Source organism: Dendrobates tinctorius, unplaced genomic scaffold, assembly GCF_039654945.1.
Source record: "Dendrobates tinctorius isolate UK_male_01 unplaced genomic scaffold, ASM3965494v1 ptg000040l, whole genome shotgun sequence".
NCBI lineage: Eukaryota > Metazoa > Chordata > Amphibia > Anura > Dendrobatidae > Dendrobates > Dendrobates tinctorius.
The window spans coordinates 24,062,804-24,077,849 of NW_027361708.1; the positions used below are offsets into that span (position 1 = coordinate 24,062,804).

Below are 15,046 nucleotides of genomic sequence, written 5' to 3' on the forward strand. Positions count from 1 at the left end.
CTGGGCTAAGATTGTATTTCACCCATTCACTGCAGAGAAAACCTTGAGTTTAATTTGACATGCACTGCAGATTTTACATCTTCAGCCTGCTAATTTATGCCATGGGTATTTACAGCAGATATTGCCCTTTGACTTGTAAAGGGTAAAGTCAATAGCTTATCTGCATTATTTATCCAGTAAAGATAGTGATTTCATCACAATATAGTGTGGATAGTAATACTACTATCGATATTTGCAGCACACATTACAGTTTATCTCTTCTGAGCCTACCACTTATGATTTACCTGTTGTTTCAGGTCATTTTTCAGGATATTCTGTCACTGTTTCAGTTGATATAATTTGTATCCTGCATTTTTAAGTTGAGCAGTGTTTGTCTCCGACTCTTTCTCTACAGTAGCTACTTTTTCCTTTTCACACATTTCTATAGGCTGCAGCTGTAATGTGATCCCTCAGTTAGATGAAAACCTGTGGTCAGTGAGTATGAGTAGTCACTTCAGAGTAGATGTTCAGAGCAACAGTGTGAAGCTTGTAAGTGGAGAAAGCATTTTTCCTGTAGTAAAATATTTAAACAATTCTTAGGTTTGAGTTCTAAAAATGAAAAGCTGTTAACTCTTAAAAGAAAAACACCCATCAAAGTTTTTTCTTTTTATCTTCTTAATATAGTGCAATCATCATATTTTATAACACTCTTTACTTACAGTACGATTGCCTTTCTTTCAATATATTAAGAAGATACAATTTTTGATGGAAGAGCTTCTTTAAGCTTGTAATATAAGTCAAATAGTTTGGATGACACAGAAAATGATGAACACTCATCAGAGTAATCTACAAAGTTGTTTGTGAACAATGTTAACATGAAATCATTTAGCAAACTGTTTGTGATTTATTAGTCAAATAGGAATTGAAAGAGGAAAGATGATAACAATAATGGTAATGATTATATTAACTGTGCATTTTTTGTATTTTAGGAAGAACCTTTCGTTATGGTTGCAGAGAATATACTTGGTCAACCAAAGAAGTATAAAGGTTTTTCAATAGATGTCTTGGATGCATTATCTCAAAATCTTGGTTTTAAATATGAAATATATCAAGTTCCTGATGGAAAGTATGGACATCCCCTTCCCAATGGCTCCTGGAATGGCATGATAGGCGAACTCATAAATAAGGTAATCAGAGGTTAAATCTCTGAGTAGTTTAGACTTGAAGTGGCAAATATGAAAATGTGATTTGCAATGATAAATTAAACAACAGAGAAGATACCAAACAATTTCCCAGTAACGGAAATAATGGTGGTCTTTGTTTATTTTAACACCCAGAAAGCAGAACATAATAAGCCTCATTAATATACATTAGCTGAAACAAAGTGTGAAACTGTCAATTTCTTTTTTCCAACTTGTAGTATAAAAGTTACAGCAGAATTCTGATTGGCTGCTTTGAGCAATATCTCTCCCTTGATTCAGTATATTTTATTTATGAGATCTAATAGAGACTTTTAGAAAATCTAGATTAATTTCTAGATCTTCACATCTTATGTCAGTGAGGCAGGAATCAATACAAGTTAAGTTAAGTTCACACGATTAGTATTTGGTACATTTTTGATGCTGCAAATTTCACAACAAAAGATAAACATTGTGTGTTACCGTACCGGCAAAGTGGATGGGATTTATAGAAATATCATGCCCACTGTGTTCTTTTTACACAAAGTAAACTGAATGTGGTGTGTCTTTGAAATTCGCAACATTTCTGTTGCGTTTTATTTGTGGATTTTCTCCATAGACTTGAACGGGATGAGGAAAACCTGCAGGTAAAAAAATCATATATGATTTTTCAGTACATTTCTACAGTGGATGTGCACAAAAAATAAATGTAATTCATATATTACATTATCAATTAAGTTTTATCACAGCTATGTAACATGAACTATCTATAACAAGGACATTTTATAGAAAACATCACATACCAAAACTCTTTTTCTACCAAAACCCTGATAAAAAAGTAAAAGTGAAAACATGCATGGTTTTTATATCCTGGGCAACAATGGAATGTCTGTAACAAAGTTCTCACATATTGTTTATACAATGTGACATCATTGGGCCCTGCTTTTGCCATGTCTGTGTGCATTGTCTCTGTACATTAATCTTATTCAAACTGTCAATATTGGTCAATAAGATGGAACTAGCACTAGTTCCCTTCTAAACCCAATCATGTCAGATTTGAAAATACTGGTCCCAGCTTATCAAGACTGGTGTTTTGTATTCCAGTCTTAATAAGTGCATTAGAGTAAGATGTGCCAAGATCATTAGAAGATGGACACCTCTATGAATTTGTTACATCTTTCTGTGGCCATGCGTTACCATAACCAGGAAATCTAGTACATTTATGTCAAGTTATAATAAATCCTTAAGCAATAGTAAGCCAAGGCTTTTCCTGGCAAAGATCCTCCACATTTCACTAATTTGGTGGAGCTGTCCATGACTAGACATTCAAAATGTTGCAAAGATTTTATGCAACTTTGAGAGGCAGAAAGAGTTGTAAGATTTTTAGCAGTCGAACCTTAAACACTGTTGAAAGCCGATGAATCATTGCCATTGCATTATGGAATTAATGATGCTATATAAATGAGTAAAATAGTAATAATGTCCTGCACAGAATGGTGTGCTTCTCCAAAAGTGACAAGGAGGGATAATTTTTCCAGGTGCAAAAATTAAAGATGTGTCTGACAGGATATCAGGACTCTTCAGACCTACAGATGACTACCCATTCCTGCTACTACATGTGGGGACATATGACACCGCAAGAAACGACCTGGAAACCATCTGCAGAGACTTTGAAGACTTAGGCAAGAAAGTGAAAGAACTGGGAGCGCAGGTGGTCTTCTCTTCCATCCTCCCAGTGGATGGCCATGGAACAAGGAGGTGGAATAAGATTCTGCAGGTGAACAACTGGCTACGTCGATGGTGCCGTCAGCAACTATTTGGATTTCTGGATCACGGAGTGAACTACTTATACGATGGACTACTTGCTAGAGATGGGGTGCACCTTACGAAGACTGGAAAGCATGTATTTGGAAGTCGCCTTGCTACACTTGTAAGGAGAGCTTTAAACTAGAACAACATGGGAAGGGAAGCAAAAGACCAGAAAAAGCCATACACCTGACAAATGCTATTGAGAACTCTGCTATTAGAAGTGGAAAGGAAGAACAAAGACGAAAGAATCTAATTAATAAAAATATTGGAGAAAGAGAAACCCATCACAAACTAAAATGTTTCTATACTAATGCACAAAGCATGGGCAACAAACAAGGAGAATTGTAACTACTAACACAGGAAAAGAAATATGATGTCACTGGAATCACTGAGACTTGGTGGGACGATACACATGATTGGAATACAAGACTAGAAGGATATAACTTATTTGCAAGAAACAGACTTGATAAACGAGGAGGGGGTGTCGCATTGTATGTTAGAAACATGTATATCTGCACAGAGATCCAAGCTTCAGAGACTGGGAGTTCTGTGGAAACTGTTTGGGTAAGAATACAAGGACAGAACAATGGAAAGGACACCATTGTAGGCATTTACTACAGGCCACCTGTGCAAGCTGAAGATATGGATGAACTCTTTATGCATCAAATGGCCAAGTTCTCCAAAAAATATGACATAGTTGTCATGGGAGATTTCAACTATCCAGACATTTGTTGGGAATCACTCTCAGGCAAAACTAACAGGTCAAGGAAATTCTTATCCTCTCTTGCTGACAACTTTATCTTCCAAAAGGTAGGGGAGAAAACAAGGGGAACTGCTACCTTGGATCTAATCCTTATAAACAGGGAGGAAATGGTTGAGGAGGTAAAAGTGGCTGTGACCCTAGGAGGTAGTGACCATGCTATTTTAGAATTTTGGATAACTAGAGGCGGAAGACCTGTGAAGACTCAGACGTCAAGGTTAGATTTCAGAAAGGCAGATTTTAAGGGATTCAGAAAGAGAATTGGAGGGATCCAATGGCTGGATATCCTTAAAGACAAAAATGTCCAGGAAGGATGGGAAATCTTGAAAAATGAAATTCTCAAAGCACAGTTGTTAACAATTCCGAAAAGAGGGAAGAATAGGAAGCATTTAAGGAAACCAGGATGGATGAACACAGAACTTAAGCACATGCTAAACAGGAAGAAAAAAATGTTTATAAAATGGAAAGAGGGAGGCATATCTAAAGAAGAATATAATGCTGTCTGCAGAACCTGCAGGGCACAAATCAGATTATCTAAAGCTGAAAATGAATTGAGGCTTGCAAGAGATGTCAAAAGCAATAATAAAGGATTTTGGGGATATGTCAAAAGTAAAAGAAAAGTCAAAGATGCTATAGGATTTTTACAGGATGAAAATGATGAAATGGTAAGACAGGATGTTGAGAAGGCTTAACTTTTAAATTCCTATTTTGCATCTGTTTTCTCTCAGAAAGGAAATGTAACATCAACTGTTATTCACTGTCCTATTAAGGGAATAGAAGAATCCAGGATATCTATAAACAGAAAGATAGTGAGGAAACACTTAGCTAACCTAAATGAATTCAAGTCTCCAGGTCCAGATGAATTACACCCCAGAGTACTGAAGGAGATAGCAGAAGAAATTTTTGAACCCCTCTCCATAATCTTTGAAAATTCTTGGAGAACAGGAGAAGTGCCAGAAGACTGGAGAAGAGCAAATGTTGTTCCTATCTTCAAAAAGGGGAAGAAGGTGGACCCAGGCAAATATAGGCCGGTGAGTCTGACTTCTATACCAGGAAAGATCTTTGAACAAATTATTAAACAACATGTATGTCAATACCTGGATAAGAATGAAGTGATTAAACAGAGTCAGCATGGGTTTGTAACTAATAAGTCATGTCAGACTAACTTAATTTCCTTCTATGACGGTATCACTGATTGGGTGGATCAAGGAAATGCTGTAGATATAGTATATCTTGACTTCAGCAAAGCATTTGACAAAGTCTCTAATACAATCCTTATTGAAAAAATGACTAAGTATGGAATGGACAAGGCAACTGTTAGGTGGATTCATAACTGGCTTAGTGATCGGACCCAAAGAGTGGTCGTAAATGGCTGCACATCCAGTTGGAGGAATGTCTCAAGTGGGGTTCGACAGGGCTCTGTCCTGGGCCCTGTATTGTTCAACATCTTTATCAACGATTTAGATGAAGGAATTGAGGGTAAACTGGTTAAATTTGCTGATGACACAAAGCTAGGAGGGATAGCTAATACTAGAGAAGAGAGAGAGGATTCAAAAAGATTTAAATAAACTGGAGAAGTGGGCAGCGACTAACAGAATGGTTTTTAACAGGGAGAAATGCAAAGTACTACATCTTGGCAATAAAAATGAAAAAAGCATATATAGAATGGGAGGAATAGGGCTAAGTGACAGCACATGTGAAAAAGACTTGGGTATACTAATAGATCACAGACTGAATATGAGTCAACAGTGTGATGCAGCAGCAAAAAAGGCAAATGCAATTCTAGGATGTATTAACAGAAGCATACAGTCTAGATCACGTGAAGTCATTATTTCCCTCTTCTCCTCTTTGGTCAGACCTCATCTGGAATATTGTGTCCAGTTTTGGGCACCACATTTTAAAAAAGACATCAACAAACTGGAGCAAGTTCAGAAAAGAGCGACCAGAATGGTGACCGGTATGAGGAAAGGTTGCAGGATTTGGGAATGTTTAGTTTGCAAAAGAGAAGACTGAGAGGAGACTTAATAGCTGTCTACAAATATCTAAAAGGCTGTCACATTGTAGAAGGATCAACTTTATTCTCATTTGCACAAGGAAAGACTAGAAGCAATGGGATGAAACTGAATGGGAGGAGACACAGATTAGATATTAGAAAAAATTTTTTAACAGTTAGAGTGATCAATGAGTGGAACAGGCTGCCACGAGAAGTGGTGAGTTCTCCTTCAATGGAAGTCTTCAAACAGAGGCTGGACAGACATCTGACTGGGATGATTTAGCGAATCCTGCTTTGAGCAGGGGGTTGGACCAGATGGCCCAGGAGGTCCTTTCCAACTCTACGATTCTATGATTCTATGATTCTATGATTCTATGATCAGAACCTTAAGCTCCAGAATTAGGGCAAAAGCTGGCGGTGACCAGTAGGGATTAATACTGCAGGAAGTATCAATGTGACTCAGCTCAGTTCTTTTTTGTATCCAGAAATGAGCAATTTGGTGCAAATTGTTTTCTCTCAAAACTAACATCCATTACATGATCCATAAATATCAAAATCATTCAGTTTCAGCTTGTTTAATTTTCCTATTGGTCGTCATTACTTGCTACTTATAATTGTAGTCCAGAATCCTTCCTATGAATGTATATGCACACAGTGTCCATTTTGGGCAGGCAAATTAATTTGAATATCCCTATTAAATCTGACTAAATCTGGAGACTTAATTTTTTTTTAGATTAGGTCATGTTTAGTCTTTACACTTTTCATTTTTGACCACCTCAAAAAACCTGTGCACATGCCCTAAGGGACAGTATGATTGGTGGCCATGGCCATGGCCATAGCTCACCACAGGTAGCTGTCTTATACAATATTTTCATATGAGTGAACCTCCCTCATCCCTCCACAAGGATGTAGTGTCATGACCATTCTCTCAACAGTGCAATAAATGGTGTTAGTAATGTTTACACTCATTTGTGTCATTCTGAAATCTTATCCAGGTTAAGACGAAGTAGCTGATTTCAATAGTGAGTCTTATTTCTTCTCTCAGTGCTCAAAGGAATCTGTCATCAGGTTTTTTCCACATAATTTGACAGCAGCATCAAATTACAGGGTACAACAGTTATGAAAGAATCATAGTTACCTCTGCTGCAAATCGAGCAGAACTTAAACTGTATTGAAACAGTAAAACACAGTCCAGTAAGTGACACATCGATGGAATCATGGTCTCTACTCTCAGATTACATAGAAAAAGCCTGCTGACCAATTTCCTTTCAGTCCTCCATCTGTCTTATGATTGGTAGAGCAGTTTATAGTAAGAACTGCTCACTGTTATTCCATCAATCGATACTGTACTCACTTCATATGTACACTGATCAAAAAATAAAGGGAACACTAAAATACAACATCCTAAATATCATTGAATGAAATATTATAGCTGTAAATCTTTATTCATTACATAATGAAATGTGTTGAGAACAATAAAGCATTAAAATGATCAATGTAAACAAAAATTAAGTATCCCAGGGAGGTCTGGACATGGAATTATACTGAAAAATGAAGTGGAAAATCAAAATACAGGCTTATGTAACTTCAATGTAAATGCCTCAAGGCAAGGAAATGATGCTAAGCAGTGTGTGGCCTCCACATGCCTGTATTATCTCCCTACAATGCAGTGCATGCTCCTGATGAGGTGGCATATGTTCTCCTGAGGGATCATCTCCCAGACATGGATTAAAGCATCAGTTAATTCCTGGACATTCTGTTGTGCAATGTGGCATTAGTGGATGGAACGTGGCATGATGTCCCATGATGTGCTCAAATGGATTCAGGTCTGGTGAATAGGCAGGTCAGTCCATAGCAGCAGTGTCGTTATCATGAAGGAACTGCTGACACATCTCAGCCACATGAGACCTAGGATTATCATGCATCAGAAGGAACCCAAGGCCCACTGCATCTGCATATGGTCTCACAATGGGGCTGAGGATTCAATCACGGTACCTAATGTCAGTCAGAGTACCTCTGGTTAACACCTGGAGGGCTGTATGACCCTCCAAAGAAATGCCTCCTCAAACCAATACTGACCCACAATCTCCACTACGTCTACAGACTGTTACTTCTGTCACATGTGTTCAGTGTGAACTTGCTCTCGTCCAAAAAGAGCACAGAGTGCCAAAGTCGAATCTGTCAATAACCTTACACGGTGTTAGGTGGTAAGTCCAACACCCTCTTGTGGATGTTGGACCCTCTGGAGTCTGTTTCTGACAGTTTGAGCAGACACATGGATGTTAGTCGGCTGCTGGAGGTCATTTTGCAGTGCTCTTGCACTGCTCCTCCTGTTAATCCTTGCACAAAGAAGGAGGTAGCTATCCTGCTGCTGGGTTGATGCTCTCCTGCAGCCCCCTCCACATCTCCTGGTGTACTGACCTGTCAACTTGCATCTGTTCCATGGTCTGGACATTGTGCTGAAAGACACAGCTATCCTTCTTAACAAAGCTCGCATTGATGTGCCATACTGGATGAGCTGCACTACCTGAGCAATTTCCGTAGATTGTAGACACTGTCTTATGCTACTTTACAGTACCTCTATGGGTGAGAGCAATGACAAAATGCAAAAGTGACCAAAACAAAGAGCCAAAAAGGATGAAAACAGAGGGAATGTCTCATTAGTTGCCTATCATTTCCACTTGTTGTCCATGCCATTTGCACAATAGCGGGATAAATTTATCCACAATCAGTGCTGCGTCCTAACTGGACAGGTTGATTTCCCTAGAGGTGTGATTGACTTGAAGTTACTATAAATATATATATATATATATATATATATAGCTTTGTTATGGACTGTGCCTCCCTCACAAAGCACTGAACCTCATAATTGTTAACATCATACATCATCGCGCCCATGTGCATAATTTTCTTTAACAAATACTAGGCGTCTCTTTTTGTCAACCTCTTTAAGCCTGTGGCCCTGATTCTTAAACCAGAATTCTGTATTAAAGCTGTTTCATATTTTGCGACCTTTCTTGTTTTTACTCCAGTGGCAGCCCGGCTCTGACAACTTTTTGAAAAGCACACCCTCAAAATTCATTATAATTTATGCCTCAAAAATGGTATGAATTGCAGCAAAAATGTATACCAGCCAATGGATGAAGTAACAAATCTCGTGTGGATGCATGGCAGTTGTATGTCATGTCAAACTCATTGAAAGATGAATGCCTCTTAATGAATTTGGTGCATGTTACACCAATGCTCACTTCATTAAGACTGATGTACAAGATGCCAGTCTTAGTGAATCCAAGCCTTCATGTATGAGATATATAGATAGCTGCAAACAACGGTAGCAACAAGCATGGAATTTAGAAATGGTGGCAAATTCTAACTTTGTGTTAGAAAGCAAATTTATTATACGATGATTCATTTTAATCTACATAAAACCTACAAAATTGAATGAATATTGTAATAATTTTAATTTTGACATTTTTTCTCATAATTGAAAAAAGCTTATGCAACATAATTACATTTGGATCAATTTGATTGATTTTATGCACAAAACATGTGTTGCTTTATACAAACATTATTGCTTTTCTTTAATTATGTTAATAATTAATCCCCTCTAGTTAAATGTGTGTAAATATCAATGGTTGGTTGTGATGAAGTTAAATCAATGTCATTGTTTTTATAGAGAGCCGACATTGCTGTGTCAGCGATCACAATAACGCCAGAGCGGGAAAGTGTGGTGGATTTCAGCAAACGTTACTTGGATTACTCAGTAGGAATTCTAATTAAAAAGCCTGAGGAAAGAATAAATATTTTTTCGCTCTTTGCACCTTTCGACTTTGCTGTCTGGGCTTGCATAGCTGCAGTTATACCAGTAGTTGGTGTGCTCATATTTGTTTTGAACCGTATTCAGGCAGTAAGAGCTCAGAGTGCTTCACAAGCCAGTCCATCTACTTCTTCTACATTACATAGTGCCATATGGATTGTATATGGGGCATTTGTACAGCAAGGTGAGTGCATAATAATATTCCACAATCCTATTGATGACAGTACATGTTCATAGTAAAATTATTGAAATTACCTGTCACATTGAAATTCCAGTCCAGACTACAAGCAGAAAGATTTGTTCACTTAAATCTCTGCTTATTCTGGTCTTTTTAGTCAAGTGGGCAGACCTAATTAGTGACAGACAGAACACTTATACAGGGAAGACTGTCAATTGCTGATTAGGGACACATACTTTACTGACAAACCCTGAATAAGCAAATATGTGTATGATTAAATCACTCCCTAACGAAGGAGTCTTACCGAAACGCGCGTCAGGGTGCGCCGTGCATGCTAATCACCACACTTCAGGTATAGTTTTTTATGGCTATTTATGGATGTTTTAATTTGCCTCTTAATATCAGCAGTATGTAATGTCTATGGGCATTTTTTGGTGCAATTTCACTTTATTTTGGTTTATTTAATATGATTGCAATCTATGCACTTTATGCATTTTTTTGTCTAATATCTTTAAAAATGTAGATTAATTACTAGCACCCTTTGGATCAGCTGATATTCATTTTTTTGCACATAATTGTTTTGTCATATATGCTCTGTTGCACTTTAGCATGCATCACTTTACTTTTTTATTCATTTTTTTGCACTTTGGCACTTTTCATGCCCTATATAACTGCTGTGATGTTTGGCAATATTTTTCTATAGACCATTTAAAGCAATATATAATTATAATGTTGGTGATTTCCTTATTTTATTATACTATTTTCGTGCAAGCACTTTTAAATATATAGTACTGCTTACCATTATCAATAAAGGTAATTTAATTCACTTTTTGTTTTTTTAGTATTTTTTTGCATGTTCAGGTACCCCCCTTTTTCTTTTTAGTTGCAACATTTAAGGTATGTGTATTTGATTTTTCAGGCAGATTCTTATATAGCGCTAAAGCTGATGTAAAGAATGAACAAAATACGCAATGTAAAAACTTCTTTCTATGCATATGATCCATCTTTTGCCATTTCTTTTAAATGCTTCAGACTTCAAAAGGGAAGAAGCAGTAAAAAAAGAAGCATGGTAATTCTTTTGGCAGCTTCTGCTTGGAAGCCTTTGCTATTTAATGTTTAAAAACAAGTCTCTGGCAGCAAAACCGCTGCAAAAACTATGGAAAAAATGCCAATGAGCATGCTTCAGAATCACAAAATCAACTTTGCAAAGCTCTGTAGTAATGCGAGTATCTAAAAGATGCTGTGTGTACATATTCTTACACTTTTTTGCATATCTTGTTATCCTGTTGTGTTCATTTTGTGTCTAAAATGCAAATACCCTTTTGAAAGTATTATACGACTTTTACATTTTTTAACAGTTAAAATGCAAAAAAAAACTTTTTTGCATAAAGTTCACAGTTTTTGTCATGGGCATAAAAATACAAAATTAGAATAATAGAATTGGTATGTAAAAAGTTATGTGCACTTATTTTTTACTTTGTCTAAACAAAAATGAATAAAGTTAGTTTCAATAACCTTCAAGAACACTTTTTTTATTTTTTTTCTTTATTAGAAAAATATTACTGGGAAGTGTTATACTGCCTTCCTTCTTGCTTGAAGAAGGAAAAAAAGGAAATATATCACTCTTTTTCACTATCAATTGAATCAATGTATTATTCACTATTACTACAGTATGGCTCTCATTTTCTAACTTCACAACACTGCAGTGGTTGTCCAATATGTTTTAAGCCATTCACTCTGTATTTCTATTACTGTACTTTGCAGTGAGAAGTCCTATTTCTTCACTATAATATACCAATATTGCTGCTGCTTTTCCTGCCTCAGCTTTTATACTGGCTTTGAAAGATCCTCCTGATTGGCTGCACTGTACCATGTGGTGTGATAGCTGCAAGACATTAGGGAAAACCTCTGTCTTGATGATTGAATATTCAGCAATGTGTAAAATCAAATTGCAAATTGACTCTATCGGGACCTTAGAATTTTATGAAATCTGGCTCAGTTCACTCTTCTCTACTGCTTGAAGTAACCAACAATCTGCAGCTGATGGCTTCATAAGATAATTCCCCTTTTCTCTTGTCTTTTACAGCTATTTTTGGTACAGTACTATTAATGGGTGTATTAGAGGTAGCTTTTATTTTCCACTGTTTTATTAGGAATTATATATTCAGGGATTCTCTAATTTTTTCACTGACCAATTTATGGTGATGCCTAAACCTCAAGCAAATATTGCCATTCAGAACTCATATTTTCTCCAAAGCAGCATCACCAATTTTACTTTCAACACTGCCAGCTAGAGAAGAATAATTTTCCCAAAGTTAAATTTGGCAACATTTTCTCAAATTAGGTGCCACATTTGATTTTGTCTGTATAAAATTAATCTGAATTGAAAATGCCTAAATTGACGTTTGTGGTGAGGTCTATCCAGACCTCAAAGCACAACAAATATATAGGATGAAATGGGTTAAAAATAATAAAAAAATATTATATTGCCCTGTATTATACTTCAACTGACTCCTTACACCACATCCATTGTCACCGCTTTCCAGCCCTCTGCACAGAACTTTGGTGCTTCCACTGTAGATCACAGTGACAAAAGAACTGAGGGCAGTGGACTGGGAAGCAGTGGGGCAGATAACAAAAAGAGTTGGTAAAAAGCCAAAGATACAGTACAGTGCGTTGCAAAAGTATTTGGCTTCTTGGAACTTTTCAACCTTTTCCCACATATCATGCTTCAAACATAAAGATACCAAATGTAAATTTTTGATGAAGAATCAACAAGTGGAACAAAATTGTGAAGTTGAACGAAATTCATTGGTTATTTTAAATTTTTGTAGAAATTCAAAAACTGAAAAGTGGGGCGTGCAATATTATTCTGCCCCTTTACTTTCAGTGCAGCAAACTCACTCCAGAAGTTCAATGTGGATCTCTGAATGATCCATTGTTGTCCTAAATGACTGATGATGATAAATATAATCCTCCTGTCTGTCATCAAGTCTTTGTATAAATGCACCTGCTCTGTGATAGTCTCAGGGTTCTGTTTGATGCACAGAGAGCATCATGAAGACCAAGGAACACAACAGGCAGGTCCGTGATACTGGTTGTGGAGAAGTTTAAAGCCGGAATTGGATACAAAATGATTTACAAAACTTTAAACATCCAAAAGAGCACTGTGCAAGTGATCATATTGAAATGGAAGGAGTATCATAACACTGCAATCTACCAAGACCCGACAATCCCTCTAAACTTTCATCTCAAACAAGGAGAAGACTGATCAGAGATGCAGCCAGGAGGCCCATGATCACTCTGGATGAACTGCAGAGATCTACAGCTGAGGCGGGACAGTCTGTCCATAGGACAACAATCAGTCATAAACTGCACAAATCTGGCTTTTATGGAAGAGTGGCAAGAAGAAAGTCATTTCTCAAAGATATCCATAAAAAGTGTCATTTAAAGTTTGCAACAAGCCACCTGTGAGACACACCAAACATGTGGAAGAAGGTGCTCTGGTCAGATGAAACCAAAATCGAACTTTTTGCCAACAATGCCAAACGATATGTTTGGCGTAAAGGCAACATAGCTCGTCACCCTGAACACACCATCCCCACTGTCAAACATGGTGGTGGCAGCATCAAGGTTTGGACATGCTTTTCTTCAGCAGGGACAGGGAAGATGGGTAAAATTGATAGGAAGATGGATGTAGCCAAATACAGGACGATTCGTGAAGAAAACCTGTTGGAGTCTGCAAAAGACCTGAGACTGGGATGGAGATTTGTCTTCCAACTAGACAATGATCCCAAACATAAAGCAAAAATCTACAATGGAATAGTTCACAAATAAACGTATTCAGGTGTTTGAAGGGCTAAGTCAAAGTCCAGACCTGAATCCAATCGAGAATCTGTGGAAAGAGCTGAAAACTGTTGTTCAAAAATGATCTCCATCAAACCTCACTGAGCTCCAGCTGTTTGCCAAGGAAGAATAGGCAAGAATTTCAGTCTCTCGATGTACAAAACTGATAGAGACATACCCCAAGTGACTTGCAGCTGTAATCGCAGAAAAAGGTGGTGCAACAAAGTATTAAGTTAAAGGGGCCGAATAATATTGCACGCCCCACTCTTCAGTTTTTGAATTTCCAAAAAAATTTAAAATAACCAATAAATTTTGTTCAACTTCACAATTGTGCCCCACTTGTTGTTGATTCTTCACCAAAAATTTACATTCAGTATCTTTATGTTTGAAGCATGATATGTGGGAAAAGGTTGAAAAGTTCCAGGGAGCCGAATACTTTCACAAGGCACTGTAGGTAAGTATAATTGTTTGTTCTTTAATTTTATATTCTTAGCCAGAAAGAATGGTTTGTTACAACTTAACCTTTACTAGTTAATTTTAAGAAGTGGTTAATACCTCCATAAAAACATGTGTAAATATTACCCACACAAAAGAAAACCCAATAAAAATAGCTAATGAAAATACTCCCTGTTAAGGAGATATAATATACTGTATATCGATTAGAATTGCTCCCTGTCAGGGAAGATCAGTCATCAAGAGAAAGTACAGATTTAAATCATTTCACCATATACATCTATAAACTATCTCTTCCACCGTGTTTCAAGGAGAGACTAGTTTCAAATGGAAAACAATCAAATCCGATAATCACATTTAAGGAGAAAAAGGAACATTCTCACCATTTGTTGTGGTTATCCTTCTTGTCAATATTCTCTGATACAGCAGAAAAAAGAGTCTGGAGTCCAGTCTTTTCCCTGTCAGTCCCTAAATTTTTGACTGACCCTGGTCCCCCAAACTCCTGCCCTTACAAGGGCAGTCCACAACTGGTATGGAAGTATGGAGTATTTTCATTAGCTATTTTTATTGGGTTTTCTTTTGTGTGGGGAATATTTACACATGTTTTTACAGAGCTATTAACCTCTTCTTAAAATTAACTAGTAAAGGTTAAGTTTTAACAAACCGCTCTTTCTGGCTAAGAATATTGTTCTATTGTGGTATATATGGCTAATGGCTAATTTTCTTCTTTAATTTTATACCTTTTAAAACCCTCAAAAGAATCTATAAAAATGTTGGCCAGCAAATAAAAAATTAATATTCTATTTTCTAGTGCCAACCAAATACCACCAAGCTGCATACTTAATAACTTCTATTAACATCAAATACCAATAAAATAAAAATAGTGAATACTCTTGCAGTCTTGTTGCATTTTATTTATAGTAATTGCTTTTTATTATCCCTGGCATTTGGCACTGCTTGGATGTATTTTGTATGCTGCATTATGGTATTTAATTGGCACTAGAAATGAGCAAATTGATTAATAACCAATCAA

The 15,046-nt window shown here is 36.8% G+C and overlaps 1 protein-coding gene across 4 annotated transcripts in view; it reads left to right on the forward strand.

The window, feature by feature from the left end:
- Positions 1–15,046, forward strand: part of GRID1 (glutamate ionotropic receptor delta type subunit 1) — a 1,795,826-nt gene that overhangs the window by 1,588,802 nt on the left and 191,978 nt on the right. For all 4 annotated transcript variants that reach the window (XM_073574878.1, XM_073574877.1, XM_073574874.1 and 1 more), the window contains exons 10-11: positions 969–1,166; positions 9,396–9,720. In XM_073574878.1, the coding sequence (XP_073430979.1) occupies positions 969–1,166; positions 9,396–9,720 (523 nt within the window). The remainder of the gene's footprint in view (positions 1–968; positions 1,167–9,395; positions 9,721–15,046) is intronic.